The sequence below is a fragment of the Xenopus laevis genome, chromosome 4L (genome assembly GCF_017654675.1).
Source record: "Xenopus laevis strain J_2021 chromosome 4L, Xenopus_laevis_v10.1, whole genome shotgun sequence".
NCBI lineage: Eukaryota > Metazoa > Chordata > Amphibia > Anura > Pipidae > Xenopus > Xenopus laevis.
The window spans coordinates 96,081,468-96,099,693 of NC_054377.1; the positions used below are offsets into that span (position 1 = coordinate 96,081,468).

Sequence of the window (18,226 nt, forward strand, 5' to 3'; positions counted from 1 at the left end):
AGCAAAATTAACTTTAATGAACTTTAATTACACTATATAAATTATTTGAATCTTGTTTCCTTCAGTCTGGGAATTCAAAATTATAGCAAGCAGGCAGCAGCCATTTTGTGGACACTGATATTAAGACAAGCCTTGTATCATCTCAGAATCTTGTTTGTGCACCAGAATGGGGGACCTGATGTCCATCCCCATGCCCTGGCTACACAATTAAACAGTAAAGACAACAGGGGAATGTGGGGAGAGCAGTGACATTTAGGAAGTGCTGAATGGAAAGTAATGGTCGGCCCGCCTCTATGCCCATGGCATAGAGGAGGGGCAGACAATATTTGATTGACAGCGGAGATTTTTAAATGAGCTTACAACAACTATGAATGCTTTAATAAAAAATAGAAATTGGATTTCATGTTTAATTTGAAAAGGACTTTTATTATACAGATTTTTGTGTCTGGGTGACAGGTCCGCTTTAAGGGCAACCAGAGGGGAAAAATGCAAAAACAGAATGCTCTGTGCCTGGTTAATAAATTGATCCTCAGGACTTTGACCTAAAATGAAATATGGTGGGGGTAGAACCATGCTATAGGGCTGTGTTTCAGCAGTATGAACTGGACATCTTGTTAAATTACAAATAAAAGGGTGCTCTATATACCTTACCTTTGGCTATTTTGATATCCAATGCTGTGCGTATTAGGGCCATAAGAGTTGATGTGAAATGTACCGTCATGTCCTCCGACACTGGCATATTCATCAGGACCAGTCTCTGCACAAAAAACACCGGGTGCCCAAAATATGGGAAGACATATCGACAAGGGGAACCAAAGCAACTACATATATGCACATCAGCACTGCACCATACACAGAACATGGGAGAGGGCATCACTCCCAAACTTCCCACCATATCCCCAGCTCCACCCTATATATGTGTCACTTTGATGGGTAACATTCTGGATCAGCAGTGGCAATTTGGTTTTTATTCATTGGAGAAAGGAAACAGGCATCAATAATCTCTGGCACACACAACAAGAGGATGTTGCTCTCCAGGTGAATCAATTTGAAGAGCTAATGACGTTATGTCTTCCTACTACCCTGCCACTTATCCTGGCTCTACATAGAATTTTATATTTTAGACACTAATCACAATTGATCTTACTCATAACATTAGTTATTATAACCATCAAACTGAACCTGAGCATTAACCATACAAGAAGATTTTCGGTTAATTTTTTAATGCAGTGCAGGTGCAACGTTTCGGGGGGCGTGACAAAGGGGCGTGACCCCGAAACGTTGCACCTGCACTGCATTAAAAAATTGCAAGGGCTTGCCCTGCAGCCTTAAATCCTGTGTGCCTGCGAAATTCTTTTCATTAACCATACAGCCACCAATTAAGGGGTTTAACATCAGGCAAAGGAGACAAAGGGATAAGTAAAAATCCCAGAATGCGTCTACACTGGATACTTAGTAGCTTGGGTGGTGCAGTAAGTAATTACACTTAGGCCCTAACTGTCACTTAACTATAATATACAAAACTTTAATGTGGTGGGGGAATTCTTACAACAAGAAGTCCCACTGTATACAATGGCTGCCGTTATGGCTTTTCCTAACAGCTCATTAACAAACATAGAAACTGGTTTATGGGATTGTTTTTTTGTGGTCCATAATGTATCTACTGTATCTGTTTTACTGTAACTACAATGAAATCATTATACTATGAAGTATCTTTTGATGCATCTGAAACATCTACTGAATACTTCAAACAAGTTACTGGAAGTATTCACTACCCCCCCCAATATAAAAAACAAAATGCACACATTTTACTTCCATAGAATAGCCTAGATCTCCATTAAGTAAATTATTAGATTTCTATATATGATTGAACAGTAAACAAATTTACTCTGATTTTAGACTCTCTGATGTACATCAACCTAATATCACAACAACTGCTAGTATCCTTTCCACTATGCAGCTGACATTCAAATTTTGGGTGTCTACTATTGAATTCCATGGATGTTACCCATCTTTGTTCTGTAGATGTTTTTTCACAAATATTAAGGGACCGGTACCTTATACGCCACTTTGTTAGGGCATCTCTTTCCAAGGCCTAGAGGTGGTGACATGAGAGTCAGCATGTCATACATCTCTGTGTAATGGATACGGCCACTGGTTATGGACAGGGGGAGCCAGAGAAAAGGGGGGGGGAGTGAGGGAAGAATGAATTATGAGCATAGAAATTAGGAAAACAAGGAAAATCAGCATATCCAGGAAAGCAAATACAAACCAGGGAGAAAACAGACGTATAAAACACACAGGAAACAGAAGAAAAAGAGGGAAACAGAAAAGAGGGAGGGGTTAATATTTGCCTTCACCCCCAGAGCAGAATAAGGCAGCTTTGTACCACACGCATGCCGTTGTTTAAACCTTTATCTCCCAAACCCAATTAAAATTTTCAGTTCTGGGGGATACTACCTCTCCCTCCCACGGATAGTGTAAGCGTGGCATGTTAACTTAGATACCCGTCTCCACAGCCAAACTCAGAATGTTGCTCTAGAACTAGATGATCATACTCTCTGTCTGAGCTGAGGCATGTTAAGGAGCCGTGTATCCCTGCTGGATATTTAATATTGTGCATACATGGAGTTGCTGTTCTTATTGGCTATATGATAGGGATCCACAGTTGCTTCCTCCTGGCTTTGTGATGTGGCTCCCAACATGCACCAGTGCAAAGCATGCTCCAAACTGCATGCATGTAGGTTCTCATGCATTCTACCCACAAGTTTCTCCACTATCATGCCAGATATGACAAGTTGCAGTTTTAAGTCAATCAGCTGCCTCCCAACACAAGCCATCCTGGATCTCTGAAGTATGCGGATGTCTGGGCTTCTCACACTGTTCCCAAATGCCATCCACAGACCCCAAGATACACCAGTCCACATTGGCCCTTGTAAAATGAAATGTGCATAAAGGGCTGTGACTGGATAGCAAAGCTAAGGATAGGATGAGTGACAGACATAACCTGACCGCAGAGCATTACTTCATTCCGTCACAACCTACTAAACGTACAGGTTATTTAATCTAAACTTTCCTAAATCCCTCTCTCACCAATTCTCTTTCCTATTAAACACTGCTCACACGCAGAAACCCCACCAGCATTGGGTAAAAGTATGGCTGAGGCCCAGGGACTAGTTTGGGTGCAGCTGCTGATTAGTGGGAAAGTTAGGGAGTGACTGTTAATCTTTAAACCTGGAGGCAGCAGCCTGAGGTCCCTTGCATGGTGCAGTAGTGGAGCGGTGGAGGGGGAAGGAAAGTTAGGTGAAGGGTAAGGTGGGAAGGTAGGGATAAGCTATGCCCTTGCTGAGTGGAAAGGGCTTAAAGACCGGGCACCAAACCTTGCATGCCACCCTGTATGGGCAGTTCTCTCCTAGGCCGAGCGGAGGCGAGATGACTCGGACTAATTTGTACATATCCTTATAGGGGATCCTGCCACTGGAAAAGAAGCACAGGCGTGTTAATCAGAGCATAGCTCAAAAACGGAGAGCTGGAGATGACTCCATGGACAGAGGAAACCCCCCACAACTTCAGTCACTGCACCATGAGAGCTCCTGTGGCAGCAATAAACCCCCTAGTATCTTAAAATTATTGTTACCCTAGCATGTGAAAAAGGGTCAGAATAAATACAATATACTGTAGACTCTTAACCTTTAAAAGAGAGAGTAGGAGAATCCTATAATGTCAAATATATGTGGAAATATACCCCATTTGGTAATAAGTAATAAATTGGTATGCTTTGCCTGCCTGCCAACCAACGTTTTGAAGATTTTGAATAGGTACGAGTCCAGATGAGAAGAAAAAGTTGAGAGATTACCATGCTGCTCGATCATATTCAGCCCATATCCGAACAAACTCATCCAAGTGATGAGGTCCCAAAATGGAGGAGTCCCGTGTCAAGTATTCAAAGTTGTCCATAATGACAGCCACAAACAGATTTAGCATCTGAAGAAAAAAACACACTTAAAAATCACTTTCAGTCACATTGAAACATTGGGTGTCATTACCTGGAAGACAGTGAACTAGGTGTTAGTGTACATGGAGCAAGATTGAAGCAGTCTTCTTAATGCCACTTCCATTAATTTTCTGCAAATTTCATTCTCTTCAGGTACAGCATAATAGCATTAACCATTCTAATCATTAATTAGGAACATTCTTTGAAGGTGTTATTATTCTGTATACAAGCACATTTAGAGGTGTAAATTACTGTAACAAAATGTACTGTATTCAAATCTGCTTTCACTATAAAAAATGTTTTGTTTTTTTTAAAAACGTTTTTGCAATTTTTCAAAATGTTAATTAGCTTTGTTAGCATTTTCTGCTGCTGTCATATGGTTGGACTCACTGACCCATTCCTTCGATAATGACAATTGATTTCATCTGATGAATTGCTATATTCAACTATCCATTATTATTTACGAATCTGCCAACTGAATGTTATTTAAATATAGTGGAATTATATTTTAACATAGTGGCAGTAGGTTTGGCAGACACTTCTGAAAATATTCTATGTTATTGATTATGGTTTATGGATTTATTTGCTGTAATGTTATTGCTTCTGAAATATGATACACTATATTTTTTTTTGTCTAGCTCCAGTATTTTAGATATATTTTGGTGAGGCCCTTAATCACTATAACCCCATAGTGGGATTTTTGTTTTACGGAGGTTTGCTTAGATGACCTGTTTTAGAGCAGGACTATATTGTTATATAATACACAAAAACTATGAATATCTTGTAAATGATATCCTTATAAACGTTGAGTTCTGATGTCATCAGTTATAAACGGTGAGTTCTGATGTCATTTCTGTCACATGACTCACTGAAACTTGTGTATTATAATAAATAAAGTACCACCAGTTGCAAAATATGAGGATATTAGAAGTTACCACGGAGTTCCATGAAACTCCTCTGTAACTTATAGTATCCTTATATTTTACAAGAGCGGGTACTTTATTCACTATATGATAATCTCTGTTCTGGACTGATTATATTTATTGTATACTAAAGTCTGTTACAGAGCAACTACTATTAATTGTTGGCATGTCAAAGCCATGCAGTGAGACATGCAAGCAACTAACATACAGGGGGTTATTTATCAAAATCCAAATTTTTCTGATGTCTTAAATAAAAGTCCGACCAAATACATGATTTACCGTATATACTCGAGTATAAGCCGACCCGAGTATAAGCCGATGTACCTAATTTTACCTACGAAAACTGGGAAAATGTATTGACTCGAGTATAAGCCTAGACACAACTACAACCGTCTCCCAGCAGTTGCACGAAAAATCTGAATTTTTCGAATTCATCACCGAAAAGTCCGAATCTTTCATGAAAAAAACCCCGAATGGATTATCGTATAAAACCCAACATCAAATTGCAAATAGGACCTCAATTGACTTCTACACTACCTCAACAGGTTGAAGATGGAGTATTTTCGAATTTGGACTATGTCCTTATAACAATCTCAAAAAAATTCAAGGTTTTTTTCCACTAAAAATTTGGATTTTTTTGCGTTTTTAGCATTCAAACTTTAATAAATGATTACCATAAAGTATAAACAGTTTAGGTAGCCAGTGTCTAGACTTCATAAGCTTCTATGTGGAGACCAATTTATTTTTAGAAAAATGGTAAAACATAAAAAGGAATGAGAAAAAAAGTAAATATTTGTGGTGTAATCTTTTTAAAAACAGTTTTTATGAAGGTGAATAATCTATTTGGATTACAAGAAAATACTAATTACTGTATTAATAGCAATTAGAATTAGAATTTTTAAATATTGCATGTCCATTGTCTGGACATACTTGGGATAGTTTCAATCACTTTGGTTGACCATTGAAATAACAAATTAATCAATTTACAGTCTTAATGACTTTGAATCGATTTTTGACCCTCTTTAGACAAACTTGGTAGGTCTTTGATCTTCAAAAGTGAATTGAGTTTGAGTACAGTTGGAAATGTAGTGCAAATTTGAGTTTTGAACTTTTAACAGTCCCTTTAACAATGGGATATCTGTTTGGGGTCTTTCCAGTTGAAACTTACAAGGAAGGAGCAGAAGAAAATGAATGAAACAAAATAAACATATGCAAGTTCAGTTCCACAGCGCTCATTCTCATTGTGTCCAGAAGTTGCACTGGTGTCTGGTTCACAACGCTTATCACTAAGGCATGAAAGCATGATCTCCTGCCAAGCCTCTCCTGTGGCACTCCTAGTAAAAAGAAAAAGAAAATAAGTTGCCAGACCACACAAAATAATCCCTAAGAAACCAAACAAAAATTAAAAATACATGGAAGCACAAAAGCATAGATGTAGAAGCAGGATACCAGGGAATTCCCTGGCTGGTCCACTGTAAATAAATTGCCATATTTCCACCACAGACAGTCATTCATATTTCCACCATACAATAATTTATTATAGTACAATTTATCATGTTTTAAAACTTGTCGTTCTTTGAGTAGCTCTGGGTGTGAGGTACTTTGGTGGGACGCAGATCTGTAAAACAGGTGTCAATTTAGCTATTCAGAACATATAATCAAAACCCCATCACACTTTTTAGGGGACCAGAAAATCAGGTAATTTCTTTAGGTATTGTCTTAGAAATATAAAAAATGAAGGCATTCAAGCAGTACTGAGAATTGTGCATAGATTCTGGAACAATAATTCTCAGAGATCTTACATCAGACGCATAGCCAATTGCAGTGCTTAAGTCATTGACAGTCACAGGTTAAGCGAAACAACTGGACTCCTATTCATACAGGTATTTTAAGAAATTCAGGCTAAATGAATTAGAACTGGTGTGACTGCAAAATAAACTGAAGTGTAAAATGCAATAATGTGTAATGTGTAACATGTGTAGAAGGCAATAATGCAAAATGTAGGTGTGACTGTGAAAACAAAGCAACCACAAAGTAGTGGCATAAATGTAATCAGACCGCTTTTAAAGAGTTAAACAAGTAGCCATGTTATGAAATGACATCATAAAGACAATTAAAAAGGGTTCAGACAACTCACCTGAAGAGTAACATAAGAGAACTAAAGAAACTTCTGAAATTGTTGTGCCTATTAATATGGCTGTCCTCTTCCAGGCGGATATTGCCAAACACCTAAGAGCAAGAAAACAATGACCAAACTATCGGAATATATACAGTTTTCCATGTATGAAAGAGAAATATTTCCAACTGCTAATCTTACCTGCATCCCGATGATAGCATAGATGAAGAACAACATTGCAATGAGGAGACACACATAAGGAAGTGCCTGTTAATAAAGAAGATTGTCATCATATTAAAAAGAAATAAATGATGAGAGTCATTTAACAGAAAATATTACTATAGTCAAGTGGCATAGTAACTGAGGTTCAAAATGCTTTAAATGCAGCATGCTCACCCTTAACAACCGAACACAATAAATATTACCCATTAGGCATAAATTAGTTTAGCTTCAAAGGAGAAATCTATTCATTACCGGTCCCCACAGTGACAACTCATTTTTGCAAGAAACAATCATCAGATGTAGCTTTGGATACCTTCATCTAGAGAAGAACCAGCCAATATCACATCTAAATGTAAGACATTTCATAGGAACCTATCATAAAAAAATTATCCTTTTGCCAGTTACTTATCACTTGCAAGAGATTTACTATTATCAGTTGGATTTTTCTAGGAATACAGCGTTCCCATGGGATATGTTTTTACTGAAGCACAGCAATTTTCCAGCACATTTATATATCTAGAAGTTTGCCTTCAGGGTGGAGGGGACCCTGCATGTATTTATACACAATAATTATACATACTCATAGGTAACTTTTTCTAGAGTAAACAAAACCTGCCTTACATCCTATTCTGAAGTCTCTAATTTTATATTGGTAGGCAAAACTACACCTTAAATTCAAGGGGGCTGGTTTTGAAACATAGGTGCTAAATTGTACTGGTGAAGTTTCAATGAACCTTCATTGGTGCATGGGTCACGGAAAAAAAAACAATTTTTATTTCGTATTTCACATTCCTCATTTTCCACTCAATCTGTGTGTACTTTGTAACTCAGTTCTGCAACCAAGTTCTAGAATCTTGTAGGCTGGATTTGTTAGTTTTGTAGCTAGTAAATCAAGGCCTATAACTGTTCTAGGGTTGGTTTTTCAGGAAGGCTGACATATATGTAGTGTAATTATGAACTAATACAAAGTTTAATATTATATATAAATCATTCCACCAGATGCTAAATGACATTCATTAGATGTGATTTACAGATTGTATTACATTCATATGATGTTTTATCACATGACATTATTATCAGCTATTTAAAGGAGAAGGAAAGGTTAAAACTAAGTAAGCCTTATCAGAAAGGTCCATCTAAATATACCAGTAAACCCCCAAAGTAATGTTGCTTTGAGTCCCCTGTCAAAAGAAACACAGCATTTCTTTCCTTCTATTGTGTACTCATGGGCTTCTGTATCAGACTTCCTGCCTTCAGCTTAAACCTCATTGCCCTGGGCAAGAGCATGCTCAGTTTGCTCCTCTCCCCCCCTCCCTCCTCTACTGTAATCTGAGCCCAGAGCAGGGAGAGACTCAGGCAGGAAGTGATGTCACACCACATTAATACTGCAGCTCCTATTCTAAACAAACAGAGTTTCTAGAGCTTTTTACTCAGGTATGGTAAAACATTCTACAGAATAAATATAGCATTCTAGCTTGCACTATTGCACCTAATCTATTGGCAATAAAATGCCTCCGTAGCTTTCCTTCTCCTTTAAGATTCAAGACTTTAATTTATCATACTAAATTATGCATTTAAAACTATAAGAATTGTGTAGTTTGCTTATTAAAATATTATTGCAAGCTGAATGGACAGAGGCTAAACTGTCCAATTTCTTTTTTCTCTTTTGAGTGAAAAAGACAGTGTCTGAAGCACATAGTATTCTAAAAAATATAGATAAGCTAAGATACCCTTCTCCACACAGATAAGATGTATTATGAGTTTTCATTACCTTAAAGGACTGAACAAAAGTCCACAACAGGATCCGGATGGTGTACCCTTGCCGGAGAAGTTTAATAAGTCGTGCGGCTCGGAACAGCTTCAGAAAGCTCATATTAAAGCTGCTCGTGTTTACCAACTACAGGGTTGGAAAGCTATAGTCAGAGATGGCTCAGAAGTACTTAAAAACACACACAAACCAACCATCAATATTGCCAGCACAGAGGAGTAAACATATGGTTCAAAGAAGAGAGAGACTGCATTTATCCGCTGTTTTAAAACGGGCGAATAGGATCAAGTGGCAAATTTGAATCTAATTAGATCAAATTAGATTCGAGTTTTTTCAACAAAATTACAATTAGCTTTTTTTTTATAATTTTTTCAAAAGGGGACAGTACATGATAAATTTCAAAATTCAATTTTGAATTTTTTTTTTTTTTTTAAAGGTATTTATTTATTCACATTTAAAACATAACACACAACATAAAAGTATATGTCCGGTAACATAGGCAGTGATCATAATACTTACCTACAGTGCAGCGTAGCAAAGAGCACTCCATACATTTGTCAGTTTATCTCAGCATGATACAATCATACATGTAAACAACAAAATCCCCAATCGGTCACACAGGGCCAGAGCACACCACCCCCCAGGCGAAACAATATGATGGAGCAGAACAAGATCATAAAGCAGAAGGCATCCCTAAGGAGTTACATCATAAGACCACTTCATCATGAGCCTCTAGCCACGGTCCCCAAATTTTATCAAATTTTTGGGGGCAGTGCCTAGCTAAGTACGTTAGCTTTATAACTGGAAGTCGATCATTAACCAGTTTTTGCCATTGCTTGACTGTCGGGGGCAGGGGGCTCATCCATTTGATGGCTATCTGTTTTTTGGCATAGAATAGTAGAGTGCGCAGCAAGCATCTGGTTTTGACAAGGGGCGCTAGGGCTTCTACTACTCCTAAGAGACAAACCTCTGGTGCAAGTACCCCAGGAAGCAGGACCACATCGGAGAGGTGAGAAACCACCCTTGCCCAGTAACTGTTGATCAAAGGGCAAGACCATAATAAGTGAAAGAAATCTGCGTCCGGTCGCCCACATTTGGGACAGTCAGCATCAGAGTTTCTACCCATGGCCTTAAGCCTAAGTGGCGTAATATAAGTGCAGTGCATTATCCTAAATTGTACCATTTTATCTTTAGTGGAAATCAGAAAACTGTAGATCTCGCTAGTTGCCTCCTCCCACACATCATCCTCCAGATTGGGAATAAGCGTGTCCCACTTAGTTCTGGCTTTAGCAAAGGGGCTACCCGTGGAAGTTACTAATATTCTATACAGGCTAGATACTAGTTTCTGGGGGTTCGGATCCCACAATCTGTCTTCATGTGGCATAGTGGCCGTGGGAATAATTAGAGAGCCAAACTGCGCAGTGACAGCATGTCGGAGCTGAAAGTACCTATGCCAGTCAATGTGTTGACACCCCAAGGTAGCGGTGAGTTGGGTCTGGGTCAGGAGGGTATCATCTGCTAGTAGGTCAGATAGATGCTTCACTCCCAGCTTGGGCCAATAGGCAAAGTCTTGAAGTTGTCGCAGGTGCGGGAAATTAGAGTTTCTCCATAAGGGAGCGCGCGGGGAGGGCGAAGGGGTTGGCCGTGCCAGCATTCTATTGGCAAGCGCCCAAGCCCTTTGTGGGCAGTTCAGTGTGGGTGGGAGCTCTGGCGTGTCCTTGACTCTCCTATATGGAGCATTACGAATAGCCTCAAACGAACCTGCCAGAGTGGCATGCAATGCGGTCACTGGGTTCTCAGGGTCAAGGTTGAACCAATTGTGGATGAAAGACAGTTGGCTCGCAAGGTAATAGAGCCTAAGGTGGGGGAGGGCCAATCCTCCTTTATCTATTGGGGCCAGAAGAGTCAACTTATTAACCCTGGGAGGTTTATGTGCCCAGATAAAAGAGAAAAGAACGGTGTCAATTCGCTGAAAAACCTGTTGGGGGATCCATATCGGGGCATTTTGTAGGAAATAAAGGAATTTCGGCAAATATATCATTTTGAAAAGATTCACCCTACCCCACACTGTTAATGGGAGATTTATCCATTGAGCGACTACACTTTTGAATTTGGTTAGCACCGGGTCAATGTTCTTGGCCACATAGTCTAGAGCATTGTTGGAAACCTGAACACCCAAATACCTGAACTGGGACACCCAACACAGTCCCTGAATGTCACCCTCCCTCTGATCAGTTTCTAGTGTAAAGAGGATAGATTTGCTCTTATTTATGATTAGGCCACTATAAATACCAAATCGATCTGCCAAGTCAAGAGCGTGCCTAAGAGAGTCCTGCGGGTCGGCCAGGAATAGGAGATCGTCCGCATACAATGCGATTTTTTCTTCCACTCTCCCACATTGAAAGCCCACGATCCTCTCAGATTGCCGAATCATTAAAGCATAGGGTTCTATTGCCAAGGTGAATAATAGGGGGGAAAGTGGGCAACCTTGTCTAGTCCCTCGGAACAAGGAGAATTTCCTGGAAAGAGTGTTATTGACCCGGACCTGTGCGACTGGAGCCCGATAGAGTAGCTGGAGCCATCCTATAAAGTTCTGTCCTATACCAAATCTCTCCAATACATTCCAGAGATATGGCCACTCAACTGAATCAAATGCTTTAGTGGCATCAAGTGCAGCCACAAGTCTAGAGCCCTGATTTGTATGAGAGGTTTGTAGGTGGGAGAATAGCCTGCGTAGATTCATAGAGGTGCTCTTATTGAGCATAAAACCGGTTTGATCCGGGTGCACAATCGAGGATATCACTTTATTGAGGCGCCTAGATAGTATTTTTGCAAGTACTTTTACATCGGTATTTATTAGAGAAATAGGACGGTACGAGTCGCACAGGTCCGGGTCTTTCCCCTCCTTTGATATAAGAACAATTAGAGCTGAGTAAAAGGAATGGGGGAGAGAACCTATGTCGGGCGCTCCTAGAAGCGTGGCATGTAGGTGAGGGGCGAGTTGGTCTCTAAGTAGCCGGTACCAAGCGACTGGTAGACCATCCAAGCCTGGGGTTTTCCCAGAGGGGACACTACCAATGGCTTCTGTAACCTCCTCAAGGGTAATTGGCCCATCTAAATAAAGGGCCTCCTCCCTGGTAAGTCTTGGAAAGGGAATATGTTGCAGGAATTGTTGCAAGTCAAGATCTGAGTATTGCACCTGTGAGGAGTATAGTTGTTCAAAGTAATTAGAGAAGGTGTTTGCTATTTCGGTCGGGTCTGTTACATATGTACCCGCCGGGGTTTTAATTCTGGGGATCAGCGTAGTCGACTGGGCTGCTTTAGCTAGATATGTTAGGGTCCTACCATTCCTATCCCCCTGGTCAAATATTCTTTGTGCTGCATAGAGCAATTTTTTCCTGGTCATAGCTACCTGTGCAAGTTCTAGATTCATCTGCGCTGCAATCAGCGACCGATGAGTAGCATCGTCATTTAACTCACAGTAAGCTTTCTCAGCCGCTTGGACCACACCCTCAGCCTCGACCATAGTCTGTTTGGCTAGGGTGCGTACTTTGGAGATGGCCGAAATAAGCGTGCCTCTGGCGGAGGCCTTAGACGCCTCCCAGACTATGTTCGAGTTGCTGGTGCCTGCGTTAACATCCCAATAGAGACCATATTCCGAACTACATGCTTCTGCTACTTCCGCATTATCGAGCCACATAGGAGAAAGTCTCCAAGTGGAATGTCTTTGCTTGGGGGCGAAGTGAAGTTCTAACAGGAGGGGGGCGTGATCGGAAAGGCCTCTGGGAAGAAAATCAATGCTGAGGATCCCTTGCATGAAATCCGGGGAGGCAATAGCCACATCAATCCGGGATAGGGATAGGGAATGAGCCCCGGCTGAATGACAGGAGAACCGTCTATCGTGGGGATGTGCGTGCCTCCATGCGTCCACTAGCCCTAGGGCTTCTATCCATTGTTTCAGGGGCCCAGTTCTTTGAGTCGTGAAAGGGAGTCTATCCAGTTGCGGGTCTAACACTGTATTGAAATCCCCAATAAAGCAGATCGGGCAAGGAAGGTACGCGGAGGCCTTAGCGAATACCAGGTCCAGCAATTCTTTATCAAAGGGGGGCGGGACATATAGATTGACTATTATCATATCCTGGTTATCTATCCTACAATGAAGGACTATATAGAGCCCGTAATGGTCAGTGGATAAGTCAAGGTGTTCGAAGCGTAAACTCTTACGGACCAGGATGGACACACCCCTCGAGTGGGTAGAATAAGAGGAGTGATATGTGTGCCCAACCCATCTTTTCCTGAGGGACAGGAGCTTTTGGCCAACTAGATGGGTCTCCTGCAAGAGGAGAAGATCCGGTTTGTATCTGTTGACATAATCAAAGACTAAAGCCCGTTTGAATTTAGAGTTTAAGCCTCGAACATTCCATGAAAGTAGTTTCACATCACCCCCCTCCATTTTGTGTGATGGCTAATAATGCAGCGTTGAGGAAGTAGTGGCCCTCCGGTCCATGCATGCCATGTTACTATGGAGCTCCTCTCAGTTACCTGCCCATGTACCTTGAATGACAATACCATGTTACAAACCCAACAAAACCCCGATTTGGTTGTTACCCCATCCCACCCTGCACATCTAGACAACATAGATGGCCTAAACCCAGAACAAGTATAACAGGAGAAGTGACAAGGTTATGCGATGAGTATACTCACAGTCCGCGTGAAAAACCTCTGAACTCGCACCTTAATAGGCAGAATAACCACTGAAACAAATTGTAACTCTTAACAGTAGGCAACGCGTGCACTAAACTGTGGCAGAAAAAGTGAGGTTGCCAGCCATAGGGAGAGGGCCATAAAAGTCAAAGTCTCAATCTCCAGCCAGTACTGCAGCATAATGGCCCCTATCACTAGCAACCGATCCCTGAGTTGTAGCTGCGACCATGTCCCGCCCCGAAGTGTATGTCGATTCCGTCGTAGAGCGCTCTTGTTCCCATGACAGATGCAGTAGTGGTACAGTCAGAGTAGAGGAGCATCCACCTCTTGTCAGGGAGAGGCTCAGACACTGAAGTAAATAATTTGCGGGATCAACATTTACAGAAGATGCAAATGCCCGGGTAATAGACCCGTGCGGCAGTAAGGGGCCAAAGGGGGGTGCAGGTGCAGAATCCGTGACCCCCGCATCGAAGTTGCAGCACTAGAGCACAAGTTCCGTCCCAACATCCTCCGGGCCTTACAGTTGTAGTCTAATGGCGCCGCTCGGGGAGGATAGTGGCCCATTACAGACATCCACATGAGAGTCCAGAAAAACAAGATGGGCCGCCATGTAAGCACAAACGAGGGCCAGGGCAAAGTGTAGGAACAAGCCAAGCAGTAATAATAACAAAAGTTCCAAACAGAAAAGGCACAGCATATGCGACAAAATGGCCATCATACTCACAAACAGGTTGGGAGACTATTCTTGGCGGCGCGGGCTGTTATGCGGGCCCACCTGCCGCCCACGCGTGTTTATCCAGTGGTCCGCATCTTGTGGCGACTGAAAAAAGTGGGTCGCGCCCCCATCTACCACCCTTAGCTTCGCAGGGTAGAGCATCGAGTAGAGCATGCCCGCATCCCTAAGCCGCTTCTTGATGCCTTGATAGGATGCCCTCAGCTTCTGCACTGCTGGCGAGTAGTCGGGGTATAGAGAAATGGAGCATCCTTCCCAAGAGATCGGGCCTTTCTTCCGCGCCATGGTTAAGGCAGTGTCTCTATCGCGGTAATTGAGAAACCGCATGATGAAAGGCCGGGGGTTCGAGCCGGGCGGCAAGGGCCGTGTTGGTATACGGTGGGCGCGCTCAATCACCAGAAAAACCGAGAATGCCTCTGCTCCCAATACATCCTTTAGCCAGCGTTCCGCGAAGGCCTCCGGAGAGGTACCTTCGGCCCTTTCAGGAAGCCCCAATATTCTCACATTATAATTTTGAATTATTTTTAAGTTCAAATCGAATTCGGACTATTCCCTAGTCAAATTACACTAAAATAAACTCGGACTTTGAATTTAAAAATTCGAATTTTCAATTAGATCCTTGATAAATCTGCCCCCTAGTGTGCGCCACATTATATTACACTATGCATTGGCAAAAGTTATGTGTTTGTTATAGAAAGATGACCATCATTTATATAAGTAGGCAACTGTGAGGCCATAGGGGCAGGCATTTAAGCTAAAAAAAGAGAAAATGCACAGGTTACATACTCTAACAGGAAAGACCTGTAATATAATACAATAGAGTGCATCTGTTATCTGCTAGTTAACTTGCTATATATGCCCCTATTTCTACATAGGCGCTTGTTATATAAACTATAGTAATATGACTAAAGCAAACACCGCAGTTGCACCAGCGCACGGAAACAACACATTTTACTTTAAAACAGTCATTTTTTTGGTTTTAATATTCCTTTAGGGCTTTAGCACACGGGCAGATTCGGGGAGATTTAGTCGCCTGGCGACTAATCGCCTCTTCTTCGGGGTGACAATCTCCCAGAACTGCCTTCCCCCTGCCTTCCGCCTGCTAAAATGAAAAATCGACTGCGGCAATGCACTCGTGACGCTTCGGTTTCCTTAGTCGCCTGAAGTTGCCTCACGAGGAAACTTCGGAAATCAAAGTGCCGCGAGTGCATTGCCGCAGACAATTTTTCATTTTAGCAGGCGGAAGGCAGTTTGGGGAGATTGTCGCCCTGAAGAAGAGGCGATTAGTCGCTAGGCGACTAAATCTCCCCAAATCTGCTGTGTGCTAAAGCCCTTAAGGGGCAGTTCACCATTAAAATTACTTTTAGTATGATATACTATGACTATTAGCAATCAGTCTGATTTTTAAATGGTTTTTGAAATATTTACATTTATTCTGCAACTCTCAGGCTTGGAATTTTAACTGTCAAGAAAGTCACGTCAAGTCAAGTGAAAAGAAAGATTAGCTATTAAAATAAGATTAACATTTAAATTGAACTCCCACAGTTGATTATTTGGATGCTGGGGTCAGTGACCCTAACAATTATACATATTTAGCTGTGTGCTGGATAGGTATATCTATGACATACCAAAAGTTAATGTAAAAGTCCCATTTTAATGTAGAAGATGCAGCTTGCCTATGAAGTCTGTACATTTTATATAATTACTGGACAGAAGAAGAAAGGAATATCATGTGAGCCTGAACAGATACTAATAAAGCCAACATGATGCTAATGGCATGTAACACCCAGAAAAACAACATCATCCAGACATCTCACCTTAGTGTCTGTTAAAATGATTTCCGTGATGCTACCAATTACAGTAATGAAGTCAAAAATGTTCCACGTATCCCGAAAGTAATTCTGTGAGAAACAGAGCAGAGGCTTTTAGCTCATAACAGAATAATGCCAAATTATGTTTAACTGTCCTTGAGCAGCTTCATTTATCTAATCCAAGGGCAGAGACTACACAGACTTCTACCCATCCACCATCACTACCAAAATACATTGTTAATTAGCATCAAATACTCACCAAAAACCCAAATGCAATGATTTTGAGGATGCACTCCAGAGAAAAGAGCATTGTGAATGCAATGTTCAGATACTTTAATGCAAGCTCATATGTGTATGGCGCGGAATAATACTGAAAACAATAATAGAAAAGACGTTTTCAAGATATAGAAAAGACAATGTCATTTTATACACTCTGACTATACAGATTAACACTTGTAACAATTTAGTATATAGTCCACACACCACTTTTTTATCCAATAAAGGAGACAAAAGAGATTCACTATACCAACATCACTTTAGTTGGGTCATGCAATAAGATTGTAGTGCTCGGTATCAGAGCACTGTCTTAATTGTCTAAATCTGTTCATAATTCTCTGCTTTTCACAAACATAGTTGAGACAAAATACATTTTTTTGTGATTTTTGTTTTGTATTATTACATTTTAATGGATATTCTTATCTTACCTTCATCATAAGTACCACTGTGTTTAGTGCAATCATAGCCATAATGGTATATTCAAATGAAGGGGAGACCACAAAGTGCCAGACCCGGTACTGGAATGTGTGTCTGTTCTGTGGCATGTATCTTGTAAGCGGCTTGGCACTGATTGCAAAGTCTATGCAGGCTCTCTAGGTAAAGTTAAGTGAAGTAAATGCTATTAGATATGTGTGATATACCAAATAGACATTATAATGATAATTGTGCAAACAAACAGTTTACCGTAAAAATTCTGGGTAAAAATGATTACAGGTATGCTATGGGTTACGTAGCGATGACTAATTTGCAAAAGGCGTGTAGTTAAAATGCAATGGACATATATGTTGCAGCAGCTACATTATACATAATAAAATAGAGTTGTTATATTGCCCTACACATGAGCCCACAATATAGTTTATGTGCCATATGTTAGGAAATATGGGGGGGAAGGAGGGTACCCCAAAAAAATGTTATGATCTTTTTAAGCCTATCACCCTGAAAAAAGTAAAAGACGTTTTGTGGGACTTAGAAAAGATTTCCTATTTTTTGACCAAGCCCTATCTACTCTGTTGCACTTCGCCTGGTCTGAGCTGGTGAAGCCAAGTCTGGCGCAAGAGGTAACGTTCAATCAAATCTCAATCTGGCTGGCTTTAGGGTGCAAAGTACCGCTAGAGTCTATCTCCTTTGCTAGCGAAGCTACGCCAGCACCCGTTAGTAAATCGGTAAATTTCCGAAATGACATCACGCTGGCCAATTTTCACAAGCGTTAGTCACTTCGCCCTTTAGTAAATTTCCCCCATTGACTCTATTTTATCCAAATAATCCAAATTTTTTAAATTATTTTCTTGTTCTATGTAATAATAAAACAGTTTTTTTTGCTGCTGAATGTGCAGTATATCACATTAATATCATATGATGCTTATGTATTTATTGTGACATTTTTATCAGGTATAATCATTTGTTTTTAATGGTGTGGTTATATGAAGTTACCTGCAGGGTATATGTGTTACCAGCAGGCTGCGCCTAGGATTCTGATGAAGTGACAAATGAGTCACGAAACGCGTTAAGCTTTGCAGTTCCCCTGCCCATTTCAATGATTGTATTTTAAATGGATTAATAAAGCTACAGTTGTTTTATCCAAGTTTGGTTTCATCGCTGAAGACCGGTATGTGATCCCTATTGCATCGCATTTGAAGTTAGAATAATAAAACAGTACCTTGTACTCGGTCCCAACCAAG

The 18,226-nt window shown here is 40.8% G+C and overlaps 1 protein-coding gene across 5 annotated transcripts in view; it reads right to left on the reverse strand.

The window, feature by feature from the left end:
- Positions 1-18,226, reverse strand: part of cacna1e.L (calcium channel, voltage-dependent, R type, alpha 1E subunit L homeolog) — a 393,059-nt gene that overhangs the window by 15,254 nt on the left and 359,579 nt on the right. For 3 of the 5 annotated variants that reach the window (XM_041590515.1, XM_041590513.1, XM_041590512.1), the window contains 10 exons: positions 16,976-17,140; positions 16,531-16,641; positions 16,278-16,361; positions 9,027-9,152; positions 7,235-7,300; positions 7,055-7,146; positions 6,086-6,251; positions 3,857-3,984; positions 2,058-2,154; positions 652-757 (listed from right to left, as the gene is read on the reverse strand). In XM_041590515.1, coding sequence (XP_041446449.1) covers positions 652-757; positions 2,058-2,154; positions 3,857-3,984; positions 6,086-6,251; positions 7,055-7,146; positions 7,235-7,300; positions 9,027-9,152; positions 16,278-16,361; positions 16,531-16,641; positions 16,976-17,140 — 1,141 coding nt within the window. Of the gene's footprint in view, positions 1-651; positions 758-2,057; positions 2,155-3,380; positions 3,478-3,856; positions 3,985-6,085; positions 6,252-7,054; positions 7,147-7,234; positions 7,301-9,026; positions 9,153-16,277; positions 16,362-16,530; positions 16,642-16,975; positions 17,141-18,226 lie in introns of all 5 variants that reach the window. The other 2 variants (XM_041590514.1, XM_018258508.2) reach the window with 1 other exon arrangement.